A 22204-nucleotide genomic window follows, 5' to 3' on the forward strand; every position below is an offset into this window, starting at 1 on the left:
ATAGCGCTGCCATAGGTCAAACGGAATATCAACTGCGTTTTTTAAAACAGGAACCCCCATTTTTTATTATATATTCGTGTAGTACGTAAAGAAATATGAATGTTTTAGTTGGACCACTTTTTTCGCTTTGTGATAGATGGCGCTGTAATAGTCACAAACGAATAAGTGCGTGGTATCACGTAACATTCCGCCAGTACGGACGGTATTTGCTTCGTGATACATTACCCGTGTTAAAATGGACTATTTCCTAATTGCGGAAAAGCTCGAATTGTGTTGATGTATGGCTATTGTGTACTATCTATGCTGCTCGGTATCCTGGGCGACATCATGCAAGTGTCCGGACCGTTCGCCAGATAGTTACGTCATTTAAGGAAACAGGATGTGTTCAGCCACAAGTGAAACGTCAACCATGACCTGCAACAAATGTTGATGCCCAAGTAGGTGTTTTAGCTGCTGTCGCGACTAATTTTATTTATTTATTTATTTATTGTTCCGTGGGACCAAATTAAGGAGAAGTCTCCATGGTCATGGAATGAGTCAATACAAGAAATTATAACACGATATTAGAAAGAGATAAAATGAAATATAAAAAAACATATTCAGGTGACAAGTCGTAAGTTTAAATGAAGAAAATCAACAATGTAACACTGGAATTTGCTTAATTTTTTAGCTCTTCCAGGAGCTCTTCGACAGAATAGAAGGAGTGAGCCATGAGGAAACTCTTCAGTTTAGACTTAAAAGAGTTTGGGCTACTGCTAAGATTTTTGAGTTCTTGTGGTAGCTTTTTGAAAATGGATGCAGCAGAATACTGCACTCCTTTCTGCACAAGAGTCAAGGAAGTGCATTCTACATGCAGATTTGATTTCTGCCTAGTATTAACTGAGTGAAAGCTGCTAACTCTTGGGAATAGGCTAATATTGCTAACAACAAACGACATTAAAGAAAATATATACCGTGAGGGCAATGTCAGAATTCCCAGATTTTTGAATAGGGGTCGACAAGAGGTTCTCGAACTTACACCACATATAGCTCTAACAGCCCGTTTTTGAGCCAAAAATACCCTTTTTGAGTCAGAAGAATTACCCCAAAAAATAATACCGTATGACATAAGCGTATGAAAATATGCGGAGTAGACTACTTTTCGTGTTGAAGTGTCACTTATTTCAGATACTGTTCTAATGGTAAATAAAGCAGCATTTAGCTTCTGAACAAGATCCTGGACATGGGCTTTCCACAACAGCTTACCATCTATCCAAACTCCTTGGAACTTGAACTGTTCCGTCTCGCTTATAATATGCCTATTCTGTCTGATCAAAATATCGGTTCTTATTGAATTTTGAGTTAGAAACTGTAGAAACTGAGTCTTACTGTGATTTAGCATCAAATTATTTTCCACAAGCCACGAACTTATTTCATGAACTACATTATTTGTTACTGTTTCAATATTACACACAAGATCCTTCACTATCAAGCTGGTGTCATCAGCGAACAGAAATATTTTTGAATCACCTGTAATACTAGAAGGCATATCATTTATATAAATAAGAAACAGCAGTGGCCCCAGCACTGACCCTTGGGGAACGCCCCACTTAACAGTGCCCCATTGGGACTGAACATCACTACCACTCTCAATATTGCGGAGAATTGCCCTCTGCTTTCTGTTCTTACAGTAAGAGGCGAACCAATTGTAAGCTACTCCCCTTACTCCATAATGGTCCAACTTTTGCAGTAATATTTTGTGGTCAACACAGTCAAAAGCCTTCGTTAAATCAAAGAAAACACCTAGCGTTCGCAACCTTTTATTTAATCCGTCCAAAACCTCACAGAGAAAAGAGAATATAGCATTTTCAGTTGTCAAACCATTTCTAAAACCAAATATGAACATTTGACAGCAAATTATGTGAATTTAAATGCTCCAGTAACCTTGTATATACAACCTTCTCGATAACTTTAGCAAACACCGATGGCATAGAAATAGGTCTATAATTATTAACTCAATCTCCCTCTTGTCAGTATCATGCAGGAGCATTTCAGGTAACAGTCTCGGAACACTTTTTTCTAAGAGCGCTATATGATTCCCTGTTGGGACTAGGTTTCTATTTAGTTCACCTGCTATATTCAGAAAGTGATTATTAAGTACTGTACATATATGCGACTTATCAGTAACACGGACATTCCCACTACGCACTGATTCTATATCCTCGACCTGTCTCTGCAGACCAGCAACTTCCTTTACAACTGACCATATGGTTTTAATTTTATCCTGAGACTTAGCTATTCTATCTGCATACCACATACTTTTTGCCTTCCTAATAACATTTTTAAGCACCTTACAAAACTGTTTGTAATGGGCTGCTGCATTTAGATTTTGACTGTTTCTAACGTTTTGATATAATTGCCACTTGGTTCTACAAGATATTCTTATCCCTTTAGTCAGCCACCCAGGCTGCCTGTTTGTGCTAGTACCCTGTTTTAAACGTTCTAACGGAAAGCAACTTTCAAAGACCATGAGAAAAGTCTTGAGAAAAGCACTATATTTATCGTCTACAGTATCAGCGCTATAAACATCTTGCCACTCTTGTTCCTTTATAAGGTTTACAAAGGTCTCTACAACAACTGGATCAGCTTTCCTGAACAGCTGACGACTATATTTAACACTTGTTGCAGCACAAAAATCTTTTAAAGTTAAAATTTATGCATCATGATTTGAAAGGCCATTCACCTTTTTGCTAACAGAATGCCCTTCTAGTTTTGAGGAATGAACAAAAATGTTGTCTATGGTTGTTCTACTGTTCCCTTGCACTCTCGTTGGAAAGAATACGGTTTGCATAAGATTATATGAATTAAAGAGGTCTACCAGCATCCTCTTCCTTGCACAGTCACTTATACAATTAATATTGAAGTCACCACATGTATTTCCTGTAAAGTGAACCAAGAACCTCCTCTAGCTTTAGCAAAAATGTTGTGAAATCGGAGTCTGGGGATCTATAAATAACAACAGTTAGAAGTTTACCTCCGTTAAATTTAACCACACCTGCACGACATTCAAACACCTTTTCAGTGCAGTACTTTGAAACATCAATTGACTCAAATGGGATGCCGTTTTTCACATACATGGCAACTCCCCCACACCGCAAAGAGCTCCTCGAAAAGCTGCCAGCCAACCTGTATCCTGGTAAAGGAAGCCTCTGAATTATCTCCTTATTTAAGAAGTGTTCAGATATACCAACAATTTCCGCACATCAGTAGCAGACAAATTGCGCGAGAATCGGGAATCTCTAAAGCGTCGGTGTTGCGAATGTTGCATCAACATCGATTACACCCATACCATATTTCTACGCACCAGGAACTGAATGACGACGACTTTGAACGTCGTGTACAGTTCTGTCATTAGACACAACAGATATTACGAGACGATGACAGATTTTTTGCACGCGTTCAATTTAGCGACGAAGCGTCATTCACCAACAGCGGTAACATAAATCGGCATAATATGTGCTATTGGGCAACGGAAAATCCACGATGGCTGTGACAAGTGGAACATCAGCGACCTTGGCGGGTTAATGTACGGTGCGATATTATGGGAGGAAGGACAACTGGCCCCCACTTTATCGATGGCAAAATAAATGGTGCAATGTAATTTTCTACCGATGTTACTACAAGATGTTTCACTGCGTGACAGAATGGCGATGTACATCCAACATGATGGGTGTCCGGCATATAACTCGCGTGCTGTTGAAGCGGTATTGAATAGCATATTTCATGACAGGTGGATTGGTCGTCGAAGCACCATACGATGGCCCGCACTTTCACCGGATCTGACGTCCCCGGATTTCTTTCTATGGGGAAAGTTGAAGGTTATTTGCTATCGTGATCGACCGACAACGCCTGACAACGCATTGTCAATGCATGTGCGAACTTTACGGAAGGCGAACTACTCACTGTTGAGAGGAATGTCGTTACACATATTGCCAAATGCAATGAGGTTGACGGACTTCATTTTGAGCATTTATTGCATTAATGTGGTATTTACAGGTAATCACGCTATAACAGCATGCGTTCTCAGAAATGATAAGTTCACAAAGGTACATGCATCACATTGGAACAACCGAAATAAAATGTTCAAGTGTACCTACGATCTGTATCTTAATTTAAAAAAACGTACCTTTTACCAACTGTTCGTCTAAAATTGTGACCCGTATGTTTGTGACTATTAGAGCGCCATCTATCACAAAGCGAAAAAAGTGGTCCAACTAAAACAATCATATTTCTTAGCGTACTACACGAATATGTAATTAAAAATGGGGGTTCCTATTTAAAAAAACGCAGTCGATATCCGATTGACCTATGGCAGCGCTATCTAGTAGGCCAATCATAGCGTCATCTGGTTTTCTCCTTCAAGCTAGACGAGTTTCGTTCTTTGTAGTTTTTTCGATTGATGCTTATTCCGTGAGATATTTGGCCCGGTCACTATCAATGGACCACTCTGTACACTTGGAGGCATTACCCAACCTAAGAACATGGGAATTGTAATATTTATATTTATGAATCTGAAAATGAAGTAAACACTGCTGTAATGTTGTTTAGTACACTCTGCTCAATCAAATGCAATGAGGTTGACGGACTTCATTTTGAGCATTTATTACATTAATGTGATATTTACAGGTAATCACGCTATAACAAAAAAAATGGTTCAAATGGCTCTGAGCACTATGGAACTTAACATCTGTGGTCATCAGTCCCCTAGAACTTAGAACTACTTAAACCTACCTAAGGACATCACACACATCCATGCCCGAGGCAGGATTCGAACCTGCGACCGTAGCGGTCGCGCGGTTCCGGACTGAGCGCCTAGAACCGCGAGACCACCGCGGCCGGCTCACGCTATAACAGCATGCGTTCTCAGAAATGATAAGTTCACAAAGGTGCATGTATCACATTGGAACAAAGGAAATAAAATGTTCAAACGTACCTACGTTCTGTATCTCAATTAAAAAAAAAATCTACCTGTTACCAACTGTTCGTCTAAAACTGTGAGCCATATGTTTGTGACTACTAGAGCGCCATCTATCACAAAGCGAAAAAAGTGGTCCAACTAAAACAATCATATTTCTTAGCGTACTGCACGAATATGTAATTAAAAATGGGGGTTCCTATTAAAAAAAACGCAGTCGATATCCGATTGACCTATGGCAGTGCTATGTAGTAGACCAACCATAGCGCGCCATCTGGTTTCCCCCTTCAAGCTAGACGAGTTTCGTTCTTTGTAGTTTTTTCGTTCGACGCCTTTTTCGTGAGATATTTGGCCCGGTCACGATCAATGAACTACCCTGTATATGGCAAGAGCAAGCCATTAATACTTACTTTCCCCTGGCCGGCAATTCAGGTGTTGACGTGTAAACACATGGACGCAAAACGGTTAATCTACATTGGCAGGCGGAGTTTGCTTAAAGGTGCAGTTACGACCGTGTGCAGAAAACATCAGTTTGTAAAGATTGTGGGAACACTGTACGACGCAGAGAAGAAACAACCAACGCACTGGTGTATGTACATATTAAGGTGCCACATATAAAAATATCTGACCTTATACCAGTTAGACTCTGTATATTCGTGACAGGCTCTGTACAATTTGGCTGAAGCTCAAGATACAGTTTGTTTCGACTGGTGTAAGGAAATGCTCAAAAAATTCGACCGAGAAAACAGAAAATGTGTATACAAGTGGTAGAAGGCTACTAAACTTTGATATATTCTTACGAACTTAAACCTAGTAAAGTAATCTGAGAAGCAATCCACGAAAATGATTGCTTGTTTCTTTAGTTACAATGTGCATATCGCAACCACTGCTTTACTGCAGGCTGCTCCAACGTTGCGTCACAGGGCACAGGCAGTCCTGGGCGACCATCAGCTCGTCCACAGGCAGGCGCCGCTAGTAGACGCTACCTGCCAAGCAGCTCAGTTGCACGGCCTATGCGCACGCATGGGGTAACTGGCTGCCCCTGCCAGCGTGCTCTCGCTCTGTGCAGTAGGATGCCGTTGGCTAGTGCCACCTGACACACTGCTCGTGTTTCGTGTTTCCTCATCCCTGCCCATCAGAGCCCGTGGACGCAAGGCTGTCCGTTGGCAGACACGCGAGTAGGATCAGCGCACTTTAGAGGATCGAAGAGCAATTATTACTGAATCGTGAACCGTAAAATTACTACTGGTTCACCAAATGTTATTAATCTCAATCAGTACACAAAATGTAAACTGGAAGTAGGTATTAAGGAATAACTGGACAAATTGCACACAATTTCCAGTAACACTCTTTATTCAAATTTGGTGCAAGACTTTACGATATTTTAAAAAAAAAAAAGCAACAATCATTTAACAAATAAGTCACAATTTACGTTAGGAAAGGACTTTTAAATTATTAAATCATTACAAAAAATTTCACGCCAGTAAAAAGCAAGTACAGGAAAGCAATTTAACGTATACAAAGATACGCTGTATAATATTTTCAAGATCAGCTAAATTACATGTAAATTTCACTCCATTCATTAAATGGCGCTGAATCTAACTTGTGTGCAACATATAAAGACAATCCTGTTTACAAAAGTTCTCAAAACAGAAAAACCAAAACGCATGAGTCATGGACACGGGGGACAAAACAAATGGTTCAAATGGCTCTGAGCACTATGGGACTTAACTTCAGAGGTCATCAGTCCCCTAGAACTTAGAACTACTTAAACCTAACTAACCTAAGGACATCACACACAACTATGCCCGAGGCAGGATTCGAACGTGCGACCGTAGCGGACGCGCAGCTCCAGACTGTAGCGTCTAGAACCGCTCGGCCACTCTGGCCGGCCACGGGGGGGACATTCACAGTTAATAACGTTAACATTTCCAAAATATATAAAAAAACGAATTTGACAAATTTCTGCCAGTTAACTTACGGCAAACACACACGCTCGCCAGGTGGGCCTTGCGAACTTTTACAACATTCTCCTTTCAAGGCAACAATTTCTACCCTTAATGAAATGGCAAACTTTTGAATAGCAAGAAAACACACTAATAATCAACTACCTGTATAAAACACATAAGGCCGGCCGGAGTGCCCGTGCGGTCGTAGGCGCTACAGTCTGGAACCGAGCGACCGCTACGGTCGCAGGTTCGAAGCCTGCCTCAGGCATGGATGTGTGTGATGTCCTTAGGTTGGTTAGGTTTAATTAGTTCTAAGTTCTAGGCGACTGATGAGCTGAGAAGTTAAGTCGCATAGTGCTCAGAGCTACTTGAACCATTTTGAAAACACATAAGCACGTTGAGGCCTTAAAAGGCCTTAAAAGCTATTGAATTGGAAAAACACACAACGGTTTTTGCTGACTAGAACAATATAAAAAATCTACTACGTCGTACATTAACCTTGCTTGATTATAGCCAAATATACATAAACACCAATTTACTTAAGTTACAGCTTCCAGATGAGCAGGAATTGTTATGCAATTGATTAGTTCTTACCACGAGGCAAAAGGAATTTTTCTTCTTTCTTAGAGTACCTTTTACACGTGAGTCTAGTAATACTAGTTATGTCAGGCGAGAGAATGGATCAGGTCTTAGTGCCTTGCATTTTAAACAGTACAGTCATTGGTGCCTTAGACTTTCACAGACATGGCAGAGGATAACGGTCGAATAAACCCGTAGGTAACCCGGGAGGGGAAAGAAGCAATCCGAACCACAGATTTATTCTGACTCCCCCCTTTTCGTCCTCAAAAGGGGACAAACGGACCACCCTTTCTAATATTACCACCTTCCTGCGGGTGGGCAGACGAGAAGAATGGCGGGAACACCCCCCCCCCCCAAAAAAAAAAACCGCTGGTATAATTAACAAGAATAATTAAATTGAATTCAATTAAACTTCATAAAACCTGTTAACAATCAGTACTCAACTTCTGGTGCGTTACGGCTCCCAGGACTGAACCAACACAGCACCTCCAAATGCTCTGCCGAGCCGCCCGCTGCCAGCCGTTTCAACGGACGCAGGAAGGCGCGCCGATTTTCAGAACCTCCTTGCCGGTCTACCGCATATGGCCGAACTGCAGATTGGGCCCACTGCGGACCCACGCTCAGAAAGATTCCTTTCGCGACGAGCAGTTAACGCCCCATACCACGAAGCCGCTGCTCGCGTCGCTTACGCTGATGCTGCGGTCTGCGTGCTGCCCCTCTAGCACCGGCAGAGAAGTCGCTTCCTGATGCGCCGACTGCCAACTCTCCAAGAGAGCCCATACAGACACTTCTTAAACCCATGCGTACCGAACGTTTCCCCTTTCCCGCTAGAGGGAGACACAGAAGCCTTCAATTGCGACAACGGCGCCACCGCCAGAAAACGGAGGGCGACTGCTTCACGCTACGCGCTGCGGTGCGCTTTTCAAAGCTGACTTTACTACGGCTCAAATTGTATACAGCTATTTCTTTGCCGCAAGTCACCGATGAAACTAGGATAAAAGCGGAAAATGTCGCATCATTCTTGATGCGACGAGAGGAGGGAACCAAAGGGGGAAACGTTCACTAAAAGGAAAGGTAGAGGAAGGTATTAAAATCATATAGCAGATGGCTTGGGCTGGCTGATCACAAGGATAAAAAAGGATGAGCCAGCCACTCTGCAACATACTAAAATCGTCATCCTAAATGACAAGGCGAGAAAAACACACACAGGGAATGACGAACACCAAGGCAAACAAAAAACAAAGAAAGAGTGATGAAGAGATAAAAGGGATAGAGGGTGGAGGCCTGCGAGAAAAGGCCAGACGCGCATGGTCCGATAAAAACACTCCTCACGAATAAAAAGTAAAACCAAATCTGCCATTGAGGCATTGTCACCCAACACCGTAGGTAGAGGGCTAGGAAGGTTAGAAGTCCTCCGCAGAGCGGCTAAAATTGGGCAGTCCACCAACAGGCGGACGGCAGTAATACGGGAGCCACAGCGACACCGAGGTGGGTCCTCGCGACGGAGGAGGTGACCATGTGTTAGCTAAGTATGGCCGATGCGGAGCCGGCAAAGGAGAATAGAGTCGTTGTGAGTGGCTTGCATGGATGACAGACACACATTCCTTGTCTCTTAGATAACACGGAGTTCGTTTTGGGTACTGAGGGTGCGCCATTCATTATCACAGACCGCGAAAACTTTGCGGCGGAAGACTGATCAGAGATCAGTCTCCGGCAGCCAGATCTCCAGAGTTGGTTTACCGCTAGCCTGTTTTTGCCAGCTGTCACATGACACGCCAAATATTAATTGACGAAAAAAACCAAGGAATTCATTTCTCATTGCCCATAAACATCTGATTTATTACCTAAGGATTTATCTTTGTTTCCTCATGTCAAACATAAAACGTGTATACACCGAATTGAATCGTTTCAAGGAGCTGCTGAATCGTTAAAACCCATGTAATGTTTCTGGAATTGGTTTTAACTGTTGAGAGAGTGAACTTTAAATGTCGAATATTTTTTAAAACAATAAAACCCGCCAGGTTAGCCGAGAGCGCTAATGCTCTGCTTCCTGGACACGAATAGGCGCGTCCGGCGGATTAACGACGAGGGCCGGTGTGCTGGCCAGCCTGGATGCGGTTTTTAGGCGGTTTTCCAGATCCTACTAGGTGATTACCGGGCACGTCCCCACGTCTCGCCTCAGTTACACTACTCGCTGGCGCTGGGGTGAACTGTTTCTGTCCTTGGGAGGGGGGGGGGGGGTGGCGGGCACCACTGCAAACTAACCATGCCAAATCCGATTGTGACCATGCTAACACTGTGGAATAAATGCCCAAGCAAAAGAAGAAATGACTTTTAAAAACAATAAAACATTTTGTTCGAAAATATTTCTCTTCAGTTTTTTTAACTTCAAAAAGGTAACAGCAGAAATGCATCATTTGCTAGCACGTAATCCATGCATTATGTAGAATAAATGAAATACTTTATCTGGAAATAAGAATCATAACGTTATTATTATTTATTTGTGTTAAATTTTTTCCCAAACCCATACTCTGTGTTATCTAAGTAATCCTTCAATTTATAGAAGTTACTGCTTAACAGGTACTTTTTAACGGAATTTTTAACTAAGTTTGCTTTGGGAATTTCTTTAATCTCCTTTTGGCAATAATTGTACAGTTTTATTCTTGATTTAAAATTTTGTTTTATGTCTTGTTCTTTCAGGATAAAATTAACTTCATACCAGATCTTGTTTCATAGTCATGTACATAGTTCTTTCTGTAGTAGTTATTAATGCTATTTTTCATGTGTACAGCTAACTGGTAAATATTCTCACACGGTGCAGCTAAAATCCCCAGTGCTGTGAATCGATCCTTACAGTGAGCTCCAGTACTATTTTCGGTTAATGTTCGTTAGGCCGCTTTCTGGAGTTTGAAAAAGTCATGTTTTGTGCATTTGTTCCCCGGATGAGAATGCCACAGCTAAGCACTGAGAGTACATATGAATTGTAACTAAAAGACAGTGGCCGTTGCGCACTGGTGACTCTAAGGGCATAACATCCTGATGACATTCTGTCTACAGGTGTCTTTGTGTGTTCACACCGTTTCAACTAAGAATCAACATTCGTTCTCAGGAATTTTGCATTTCTTACACAGACTAGAGATGTATCATGTACTATTTAAAAGTGAAATTTGCCCTCTTAAAATTCATCATATTAGTGTTCCTAATGTTCAGTGTCATTTTACTGCTTATAGACCAGTTGTAAACTTCTTTCAGGATTTCATATGCTTTTTCTGAAAGTGGTTATGTTGTTTTATCAGTGACTATGATTTGCCGTTATCAGTCGAGATAATTTTCCCCCCTGACTGACACTACTCAGAAAGTCATAGTATTAGGAACAGTACTGTTCCTAATGTGCTACCTTGAGGTTGTTGCTATCTCTGCTCTTTTTACCCTGTTTGCTAGGTTTCCCTTTTATTCCTAATATTTCTAGGTTATGTAATAGAATTTTCTGGACAACAATATCAAAAGCCTTAGCGCTCAAGGTATGCCAGTGATACACTCATCTTTGTCAAGAGCATCAAGTACCACTTTTTTTAACTCCACTATGGCTACCATTTCGGAAACAAAACTGTGATTCACTTGAAAGGGTGTTCTTATTCAGGTAATTCATTAATCCGTCTTCCACAATCGATTCTATTGGTTTTGACGATAGTGAGTTAAAACATGCAGAGATACTATACCCACTTATAAGCGTCTATTTCCTGTATGCCTCATAGTAGTTTTCACGCAGTCGTCCTCTGAAACTACGGAGGTACTTGTGTCACCGGAGGTACTTGTAGTTAACCCGGTATACAAGCAAAGCCGAGACGAATGGGGAATCGTTGTAGCAATACAAGCCGCAAAATGGAAAATCCACTGATATAAGAGACTTAGACAAAGTCCAAATTTTTATAGCTCAGGGCCTGGAAACAAGCATGTGGGACACGGCAAAGCTGTCTGGCTATCCGTGTGCTACTATCGAGAAAATATATCCAGAGTAGCTGAAGAACGATGAAAGCACGAGTAGGTGACGAGTTGTTGGATATCCACGTCTCATTACAAAACTTAGAGGTCGGAGGCTTGTCCCATCTGTAAAATGGGGTAGGTGGCGATTAGTGGCAGATCGGACGGCAGAATGCAAAGCTGTTGCAAGCCGACAGTACCATTCAGTCCAAGTTATTTAAAGCAGTGCAGCATACGGTCCCTAAGTGTCCCGTTTTGACTGAACGACATCGTCATTCCCAACTGCAGTGCACTCGGAATCATGGCGTCTGGGCCATGGTTTAATGGAAAGTGTTGCTTGGTCGGATGAGCTCCATTTCTCGTTACATCAGGGCGATTGTAGTCTCTGGATACGCTATAATCCGAGCAAACAGCTGCTCGAAACATGAGTCGCACTTAGTCAAGGAGAAGGTGGGGTGGTGATAGGTTGGTGTGTGGGGTGGAGAGGGGGGAGGGGGAGGGCTATATTGTGTTATGGAGAACATTCACCAAGGCTTCCATGAGATCTCTGGTACTAATCTAAGTCACCATGATGATAGCTGTAGGCTACCTCCGTCCCTTCACGCTCGTCATCTACCCCTTTGGCGGTAGCATCTACCAGTAGGACAACAGTCCATTTCACAGTGCCATACCTTTGCTACGGTGGTTTGAAAGGGAGGATAGTGAACTCACACATGATGAAGTCTCATGTCTCCTGGCCACGAAAATAGCCTGATCTGAACAACAGAAGACGTCTCGGACGCTATCAGGCGCCGGCTCGGCGGTGATAAACCTCCGGCCAGTATTTTGCCGGAATTGCTTGGCACTTGTAACGAATTCTGGTACCATACATCTCTAGAAGACCACGAAGATCTTGTCGAATCTGTACAATGCAGAATCTCTGCTGTATCGCTCTCCAAATGCGGAACAACACACTGTTAAGCACGATATTGCACTGCCTGTGCTACTCTGATTACGACGCAAAGTTCCTTTGGACATGCTTGCGTGCCCAAAGGAACAGGCACAGCCGTTTCGAAAGACATCAAATGAATTCTCAATTGCGAATACGAAGTACCATCAGCTGTAAAATGAAATGACGACAATGAAAATTTGTGCCGGACCGGGACTTGAAGCCGGATTTCCTGCTTATCGCGAGCAGTCGCCTTACCATTTTGGCTATCCGTGCAAGACTCGCGACCGGACTCAAAGTCCCATAAGACGTCAACCATGCGTCTACGACCTGTACTCGTACATCCATTATGCACGTTAACGTACAAGTCCGACGTTGTACTTCAAAGTCGCTTGCCCGGTATCAGTAGATAAATACGATATTGCAGTGCCTATGATAATCTGATTACGATGCAGCGGTCATGCATGCATGGTAAGGCGACCACTCGCGATAAGCGGTAAATCCGGGTTCGAGTCCCAGTCCGACACAAATTTTCACTGTCGTCATTCCATTCAACAGCTGACTGGTAGTCCTTAGTCGCAATTGCGAGTTCATTTGATGAATTCAATGCTATGTAAGTTGTCATAATGTTTCATTTTACCAGTGTATCTAAGGCTTTCATCTTTAGTGCTAGTACAAAGCGGTAGTAGAGTAGTGATTCACTGCGACTGTTGACAGCCTGTACGCTGTGGTGTAGCCGGTCCGCTTTCACGACTGTACGTCACTCTGGTGCCCGCAGACCTGCTGCAGCTGCGCGACATGCAGAACGTGCCGGTGGTGTGCCACGTGAAGCAGCTGGTGCTGTGCTCCTGCCTGTTCGGTGGCGCCGAGCGCGTCAAGGCGACGTCCGTCGCGGCGCTGCTGCAGGGCTACTGGGACGCCGAGCGACAACTGGTCCGTCCCGCTAGCCCACAAGGTTCCTCTACTCTCTCTGTCGTACTGCATGTGCTCGATCACCTGCTGCTGTCAGATCACTCACCGCTTGTCACTGCCTACCTTCAGCTGAGGATGTTGTACTTTTGGCTTGTGACTTTTTTTGACAACAACCAAGCCACACGTCCTAATTATAGCTTTTACATCCGAATTTAAATTATCATCTTTTTAATTTTACTTTAATTAAAATTATCCTTTATTTTCACTGATTTGGAACAACCTGGCATATTGCGTACTGAACTTCAATCTTCGGGCCTTTACCTTACGCGGGTAAGTGCTCAATGGACTGAGCTATCCAAGCACGAGTCACGACTCCCCATCACAGCTTATCCTAGCCTGTAGCAAAGCGTTTCTTTGCAATACCCTTTCTTCCGCATGCGCAGCAGAATTTCTGTGAAGTTTTAAAGATACGCGAAAATAGAAGGAAAGGCAAGCTGTTGTTCTGGCCATAGAATCCTCTAGTCAGTTACGACCGACCACCGCTTAATACTCAACCAACTGCCACATCGAGATGAGGTGTGGAAAGGCGTGGGACAAACACACTGCTCCCTGGACTGTTATCGCGTTAGCAGACATGAAACCGCTACTACTCGATGAAGCAGAGCCTCAGTTCTCATCACAAGATTGAATGTATCCATTTCCCACCGAGGGAAAATGCCTGGCAGTACTGGGAAACGAACATGAAGACTTCACATGACTGCCAACCATGCTGAACTTTCGACCACGCTAACCAGGCAGCTACGTAGGTGCTGCTGCAAATGAACCTCTGAGGGCCACTCCTGTCTCAAGCTTGCCTAACTCAATGGGACGCCAGCGTGTTCGGTCAGAAGGTTAGTCGTCCTTTGTAACAAAATGACTGAGTAAATGGATCAAAAATGAACTTCAGGTGGTGACATGGGACGTCGTCCTTTGTAACAAAATGAGTAAATGGATCAACAATGAACTTCAGGTGGTGACATGGGACGTCCTCCCCGAACAAATGGAACGAACAATAACGAACAGAACGAGATTTTAAAAAAATGGGATAGAGCAACTGCTCGAAAAATACAAAGTCCCAGGTTCGAAGCTTGCTCTGGCCCACACTTTTAACTTGCAGCAAAAGTTCATAACATTCACATAATTTTAAATGGAGATGAACGCTAATTTGAAGCAGTATTCAGTAGAGCGTAATAGAAATGAACGTTCGAGACAGATTGCCGGCTCTGTTCATATGTAAATAGAGTTTATACTACGTCGACTGAACCGGATTGGCGTGATGATGGTATAGCTAAAATGTACAAAAAGTAAATCACTATAAAAATGCCAAAATAAAAATGGAGTGTTATCGGTATATGTGTCAATAACTAAGTTTGATTACAGCTCTGAAATCGAATAGTCTGAAGGCAAAATATTTCGGAATTTATCGGTGTATTTTTATCCATATTTAACTGATTAAAATCGTTGAAACTACTAATCAGAATTGGCGTATTTCGACCTTCTGCTTCTACACAGAAATCTCATTTATGTCATAAGGCTTTCTTGTTTGAAGAAAAATATTAAAAAAAAGCTGAACATCCTTCTAGTATCATGTTTGATGACACTAGTTCAAGGAAGCTACCACCTGCGATACTTATTATGCTACTATGATTAACGAGTGCACTGGACATACAGTGAAACCTATGTTAAGCATAAATACTGGTAAGAAAACCAAACACAAAATTTTGACTTATCTGATGAAACTGATAAACGTAAGTAAAATGATTATTACACCAATCACACTATAGTACACGGCTATCTTCTCCTAAATGAAACTTACTGGCCGTCCCTTACGATTGTGGTCTACAGGATATTCGTATGACGTCGTGCTCACGCTGAAATACGAATTGTTCGCACAGTCTATTCATTTCGTTCTCTAATTCAATTTATATGCAACTCCGAAAATGCCATACGTATTCAGTGGCCAAAATCATGCAGATTATAGCATTCTCGTTACTACGGATGTACCATCTGAAGTTAATAGGTCACTGTGACGTTTCAGTGCGGGTATGCTAATTCACTTACATAAGATAGATATTTCCGACGGTTAGTAGTGTTTTTCCAGTTCGACGACACTTTACATCTCAGGAGAAACGGTGCAAATGAACAGCATAAGACCTAAGACCTGAAATGAAATAACCTAATGGCATTGCTGGCCGGGAGGCCCCATGCGTGGAAGTTCGGCCGCCGTATTGCAAAGTCTTTTTAGTTGACGCCACTTCTGCGACTTGCGAGTCAATGATGATGAAATGATCATGAAAGACACACAACACCCAGTCATCACAAGGCAGAGAAAATCCCTGACCCCGCCAGGTATCGAACCTGAGACCACGTACGCTGGAAGCGAGATGATACCTCATGACCACGAGCTGCGGACACCTAAGACCTAATGGGCAGCTGATGATGAAAATGTACAAATAAAAGATTATGTCTTGTCTTTTATGCCAAAAAAGATACTGAAGTAAGACATAATGTTTCCGTCGAATCGTCATGAACGTCATCGAAGTAAGAATAGCATGTTACGTCCTATTTAAGACAAATCCATTAGAGAGAGATGCAAACTTCGATATGACCAGGACGAGGCAGGGCATCAGCAGGAGCCTCATGAAAGCAGTCATTCAGTCGGATTGTAGCAGCTGAGGGTTTTAAATTGTGAGACAAATGTGACGGAAGTGTAGTTTCGATCATATTTAATGTTCACCTTTAGATAAAACGTTCGTCAACGGTAATCCGTCAGAAGTTTCTGGCAGACGTCCTGGAGGTACACCATTAAAAAAATGGTTCAAATGACTCTGTGCACTATGGGACTTAACTTCTGAGGTCATCAGTCATCTAGAACCTAGAGCTACTTAAACCTAACTAACCTAAGGACATGACACACATCCATGCCCGAGGCAGGATTCGAACCTGCGACCGTAGCAGTCGCGCGGTTCCAGACTGTAGCCCCTAGAACCGCTCGGCCACTCCGGCCAGCGGTACTCGATTACTTCTTGGTTTTACACACATGGTGCTCTGCAGCTCGCAAGAAATTCAAGGGCTTCACTGTTGCTGTCTAAGTGCAAAAATCGGCTGCTTGATTTTTTTTTTCTTTTTTTCTTTATTCCGGGCATGTATGGAGCCAAATTCCATCTTCAGCGTGACACTGGCATGTGTCGTTATGTCACATGAACTGTCTATAAGACATTTACCACAAACAGGCATAGATGTGTGGCAGCACATGCCCCATGTCGTCATAACAAACAGTGAATGATCACACGAACGTCGTGAAAGTAACTGAACTCAATTATAATCCGGTTCCAGTCCAAGACTATAGAAGTACAAGAGATACTGAGTACACCGCACCTGTAGAAAGCACTGGAAATATTGCAGATCATCAGATTACCGGTACAATTTTACAAAATAAAATAAAGGAAAGGAAAGGAGACACGAAATTAATGAACCACAAATACATGCTTGTGTCCTTACATGAAGATCCAACAAACTTAATTTAGTTCTACCGGTTTAATATCACTCTTAATATAAGCCGAAAAGTCCCAAGAATTGACAAATAAAAGCTATATGTTTTGAATTTAACGTCATTGTATTCTCAGTGTGATAACAAGCCTGCAATTGTAACTGTATCCATGCAGCTGATTATGAACAACAGCCTCAGATATATGGCCAGAGCTATGACGTTGAAAACAATAAATTGTAGACTTGCCACCTGCACATACCTGCTTAATGTCGTTTTTGTTTTTGTTGTGGTCTTCAGTCGGGCGACTGCTCTGGTGCGACACTCCGTTCTTACATGTCCTGTGCAAACCTCGTCATCTCTGCACAGCTACTGCAACCTGCGTCCACTTTAAGCTGCTGACTACAGTCGAGCTTTGGACGCCTTCTTAACAATTTTAACCTCTCCCCCCAAACTTCCCTCCCACTATCAAACCGAGCGAGGTGGTGCAGTGGTTGGCACACTGGACTTCCATTTTCAAAGACGGTGGTTCAGTTCCCCATCCGGCCACCCACATTTAGACGTTCCGTCATTTCCCTAAGTCGCTTAAGGCAAATATCGCTATGGTTCCTTTAAAAGGGAGTGGAAGACTTCCTTCCCCATATATCCTTACTTCTTGCTTGTGCTCTCTCTCTAATAACCTCACTGTCGACGGGACGTTAAGCTATAATCTTCCTTAATTTATTTACTCGTACCACTACCAAACTGACTATTCATTGAAAATTCCGAATGTGTCTTCCCAAGAAAACCTTTCTTTGGTCTAGTTATGACACATCAATGTTGAATTTATTAGACGTAGATTTTATGAAACTGTCATTTGGACATGTCAACTCATACAAATTGCAGAACTTGTTTAAGTATGTCGAATGCGTATGTAACGAAATTTGTGCCAATGTTTCGGTATTCTGTTTCATGTAAGCTGTTTTAGTTGCTTTTTAATATCATTGTGCGCGTTTGTTTATTTTGTGATAGTCGATTCAAACACACAGTGGTTGTGTAATAAGCATTATTTCGACTTGGCAGCTGAATGATAGAATCACGACAAAAACTAACATATTTTATTTGTATTTTAATGTATTTATAATGCACCTCTTCCGCAAATTTTCCGTAGACAACGACTGCTTACCTCATTGTATGATAATCATACAAATTTATCGACTTACGACTACGAAAACTGTATTGAATGTAAGGTTTATAACAATATCCATTTCCGTTAAATTTATATACCACTTGCGAATCATGTAATAGGATTTATTCAGAGTTGTACCATATTTAATATAATATGTACTGGTACTGTGTGTGTGTGTGTGTGTGTGTGTGTGTGTGTGTGTATGTGTGTGTGTGAGAGAGAGAGAGAGAGAGAGAGAGTGAGAGAGAGAGAGAGAGAGAGAGAGTGAGAGAGAGAGAGAGAGAGAGAGAGAGAGCGTTGAAGCGGGCACACGAGACTCAGCAATTGCGTCTTTCTCAACAGGCGCTGGATGATCGCTTCGAGAACGAAGAGTTCGCGGTGGTGCTGCAGCCGTTCTTCCTGGGCGTGGAGAGTCCCGCTGACGTGAACACGTGGTTCGGCGCGGCGCCAGACCTCAGCTACTTCGCGCCTGACTGCTTCCACTTTAGCCAGAAAGCTCACGCCCTCAGTGAGTACTTAAGAGTACTAGTCTTAAGGAGTTAAGTCCTTTCATCTGTACACTTGAATACTCTCGAACTAACATGGGATCTTACCTCTTAGTACTCACAGGTTAATCTTGTCTCCAAAATATTTTGTGATCTATTAATTCAGGAACCATATCAGTGGTAACAAAAAGCTATCGTAGAAGGGCAGTGTTCCTTTCCTGATGCACGTCGCCTTTGCACGATGGTTTGGTATGCAATGGAATCTTGTCTCTGAAGTGCACCTTCTCTATTACCTCACATACGCGGTATTTCAAACAGGTGCGATAAAACTTGGAGGTATTTCTTAAGGGTGTCTGTAGGTAAACATCAAGAATAAGGACTCACGTCCGAATAGCGCAACAAATGGAGTGGAACAAAAATGAGGTAACTAACTTCTGTTGGTTCCTACTCGAGCAACACTTCCAATCTGATTTTCTGCATTGGACACTACTGGACGTTAGTAGTTAGACATGCATTATCTGATCAAAGTATTCGAACACGTGTTAGGGAATATTAATATGATGTGCGACCACGCTTCACCTTCATGGCGGCTTGAACTCTGCTGCAGACGCTTTCAATGGTGTATCTATATGCCTGTGGGAGGACTGGCAGTCCATTCTTCCTCAACATCTGGAACCAGAGAAGGTAGTGGTGTTGAACACTGTGGTTCGGAGGGCAGGTGACGTTCTAATCTATCCAAAAAGAGTTCCATTGGGTTCTTCAACTCAGGGCTCTGGCCAGACCAGTCCATTACAGGAATGCTATTTTCCCCAAGGAACTGGCTGACAAATGATGCTTTATGTTACGGTGTCCTTGACATACTGTTACTCTAAGGCGTGGTCCCAAACCTTAATGCAATCAGATATTAGACAGTGTCCCCATCACCCTACCCCTGCCCCCATACCACCACCAGTATCAACCACCAACATAAGCGCGTAACTAATCTTCCTTTGAGCAATTCCATTTCGAAATGACGAAAGATAAACGTTATTTAATGCTTGTAGTTGCATTAAAACATGAACTAATGAGTCAGTGAGACAACTGCTGCCGCGCGGAATGGCCGCGCAGTCCGAGGCGCCACGACACGGACTGCGTGGCCCCTCCCGCCGGAGGTTCGAGTCCTCCCTCGGGCATTGGTGTGTGTGTTTTGTTCTTACCATAAGTTAGCTTAAGTAGTGTCTAAGTCTAGGGACCGATGACTTCGGCAGTTTGGTCCCTTAGGAATTAACCCACATTTTAACATTTTTAGACAATTGGTACTGTTATTTCTAACACCGCTTTTTTATAGAACAATGAAACAATTTTCAGTGCATCGCGATTGCTACCTAAAATTCCATCTCGGAAAAGAAAGCTAACTATCCTCATTGGCAGTAGACACTAGTTACAAAACATGCTTGCTGTGCACTTGCTTCACTCACATCCTGCACCCTCGTTCAAAATAAACCAAATTAAAATACGTGCACTAAACATAATGCTTGAAAATCACTTGATTGGTGAACTCCTTACTTCTGAATTGGCAGATATCGGACAACTTCAGATTGTGAATGCTTTGTGTCTGAAGACTGCCGCTAATAATAATATAGTAATAGTAAAGTGTGGGCCTTACAGTAGTGGAGTAGCCATTACGTAATTATTGTTGTCGCACTGTCAGTCAGTTCGTTTATTGCTTCGAAGTGAACAATGAAGCAATTTCTGGTGTATTGCGGGACCTATCAACAACTACGAAAAGGCATTTTAATGAGATATTTCAGTATTTATGATGTATAAGTCTCCATTTTGTTGTTGTAGATGCATAGTAAGAAGTATGTATGTAGTCGGTGGACTACGTGAGGAAATTTTCGTTCATATGTTCGTTTCACCACATTGTGTCACACGTTAATGCTAATATCTAAAAATGTACTGTTGTCGACTTATGCAATAAGTATTACAGTCTCAGGAATTAGCGATAACAGAAATAGCTTTAAAAATTATTTCGTTTCGTTACCGAAACTAAAATGAACAATTCTGTTTTTATCCTCAGAAATTTTCATTTTACTCCTTAGGGTGTAATTATACCCAGGCTGGGAACCACTGCTGTACGGTAAGCAAACGTGTTCATATCCCGTACAGAGCGTTTTGTTAGCACAATAAGGGGAGCACACCCTAACCAAGCAAAACACCCCATTAGGCAACATCACCTCCTCCGCACTTCACTTTCGCCCTTGCTCCTGATGGCAGGTAAAGTTCTCCAGGCCTACGCCAAACCCAGACCCTTCCATCGGATTGCCACAAGGTACAGTGTGATTCATCACTCCAGATCACCCGTTTCCAGTCATCCTCTGCCCAGTGCCATCGCTCTTTGGACCACCTCGAGCATCGCTTTGCAGTGACACCAGAAATGTGTGGTTCGTAAGAAGCTGCAGGAGTATTGTAACCCATTCTTTTAACTCCATACACACAGCCACTGTGCTAGCTGGACTGTTCGTAGCACTTTGGAGCTCAATGGTTATTCTTTCCCCTGATTTCATACGCTTTTTTACAACGACCCTTTTTTACAACGACCCTCCACAATGCTCGACGATCCCTGATCATTAGCTCATTTGGTATGGCTGCTCTTGATTTACTTGTGGTTGTTCCTACACGTTCCACTTTCACAATTACAACAGTCGACTTGGGCTGCTTCAGAAGCGTTGAAATGTCCATGACGAAAGCAGCATGCAGAAAGCAGCGTGGTTAACGAACAATCGGATAACATTGTTCATCTTATCTGCATGTTCAGTGAGAACATTAGAAATCCTATCATGCTCATCGGGATAACCACGTTGTTTCTTTGATTTATGTTGAAAGTTACTCGACAAGCATAAACGTACTGCGTTCTGTTAGTCACTCATATATCAAGTCAGCTGATACATGTTTCTAGGTCCAGCAGTTGTCTTTAACTTCTATTGGGTAATAGAGTTTTATGTTCTGTATTTTTGTATTTATAAAACCAACACGTATTTGTCCTATTAATTGACATAAATTCACCTGATGATGGAGGGCGAAACCTCCGAAACATGTGGCTTATATCCATAACAGTCATCGCAAAACTTAGCCTAAAATGTTCACATTTAAAATTGTCCTGAATATAAAGGGCATGAAACATAAAAATGAACATCAAATAAAAGGGACTAAAAGATATCTACTATATTCCGTAAAACCTGGAAAATAAGTTTGAAAAATTGACACTATTGCCGAATCTAACGCTAAAAGTAAACGAACAAAACTAATTGTATGTTCCAAAGCAATGCCTCCAGCATTACAGAATACCTATCAACTGCATCCAGTGGACTGCCGCACTTGATCAAAAATGTTTGGGATGATGTGGATGTCTTCACACACTGCATTTGCACTGATATTAAAGCCAGTACTATACAATTCACAACAAAACTAAAAACAAAAAATCACCTTTGAAGATTAGAAGATTTCCGAGCGCTCTTATGTGCGGAAGATTTCTAGCTTATTAGCGTATATGTCAGTAACCCAGTACGTGCTATAATAGGTTTTCTGATGGTGAAATCACTAATGTCAATGTCTCTAGCAGAAATATTTACTTTAGTTTTATGTAAATTCCACATTTATCAAAAATGGGAAATATTAATTGACAAATACAGAATATTAGTTTTTAATAAAAGTCAGATTTTTTTCATCACAGGATACACGAA

General features: G+C 42.2%; 1 protein-coding gene across 1 annotated transcript in view; it reads left to right on the plus strand.

Annotated features, from left to right (window-relative positions):
• LOC124777326 (phospholipase B1, membrane-associated-like) overlaps positions 1 to 22204 on the plus strand; it is a 61744-nt gene that overhangs the window by 38308 nt on the left and 1232 nt on the right. The window contains exons 5-6 of the mRNA XM_047252689.1: positions 13170 to 13324; positions 18340 to 18505. Coding sequence (XP_047108645.1) covers positions 13170 to 13324; positions 18340 to 18505 — 321 coding nt within the window. The remainder of the gene's footprint in view (positions 1 to 13169; positions 13325 to 18339; positions 18506 to 22204) is intronic.

Source organism: Schistocerca piceifrons, chromosome 1, assembly GCF_021461385.2.
Source record: "Schistocerca piceifrons isolate TAMUIC-IGC-003096 chromosome 1, iqSchPice1.1, whole genome shotgun sequence".
Lineage (NCBI taxonomy): Eukaryota > Metazoa > Arthropoda > Insecta > Orthoptera > Acrididae > Schistocerca > Schistocerca piceifrons.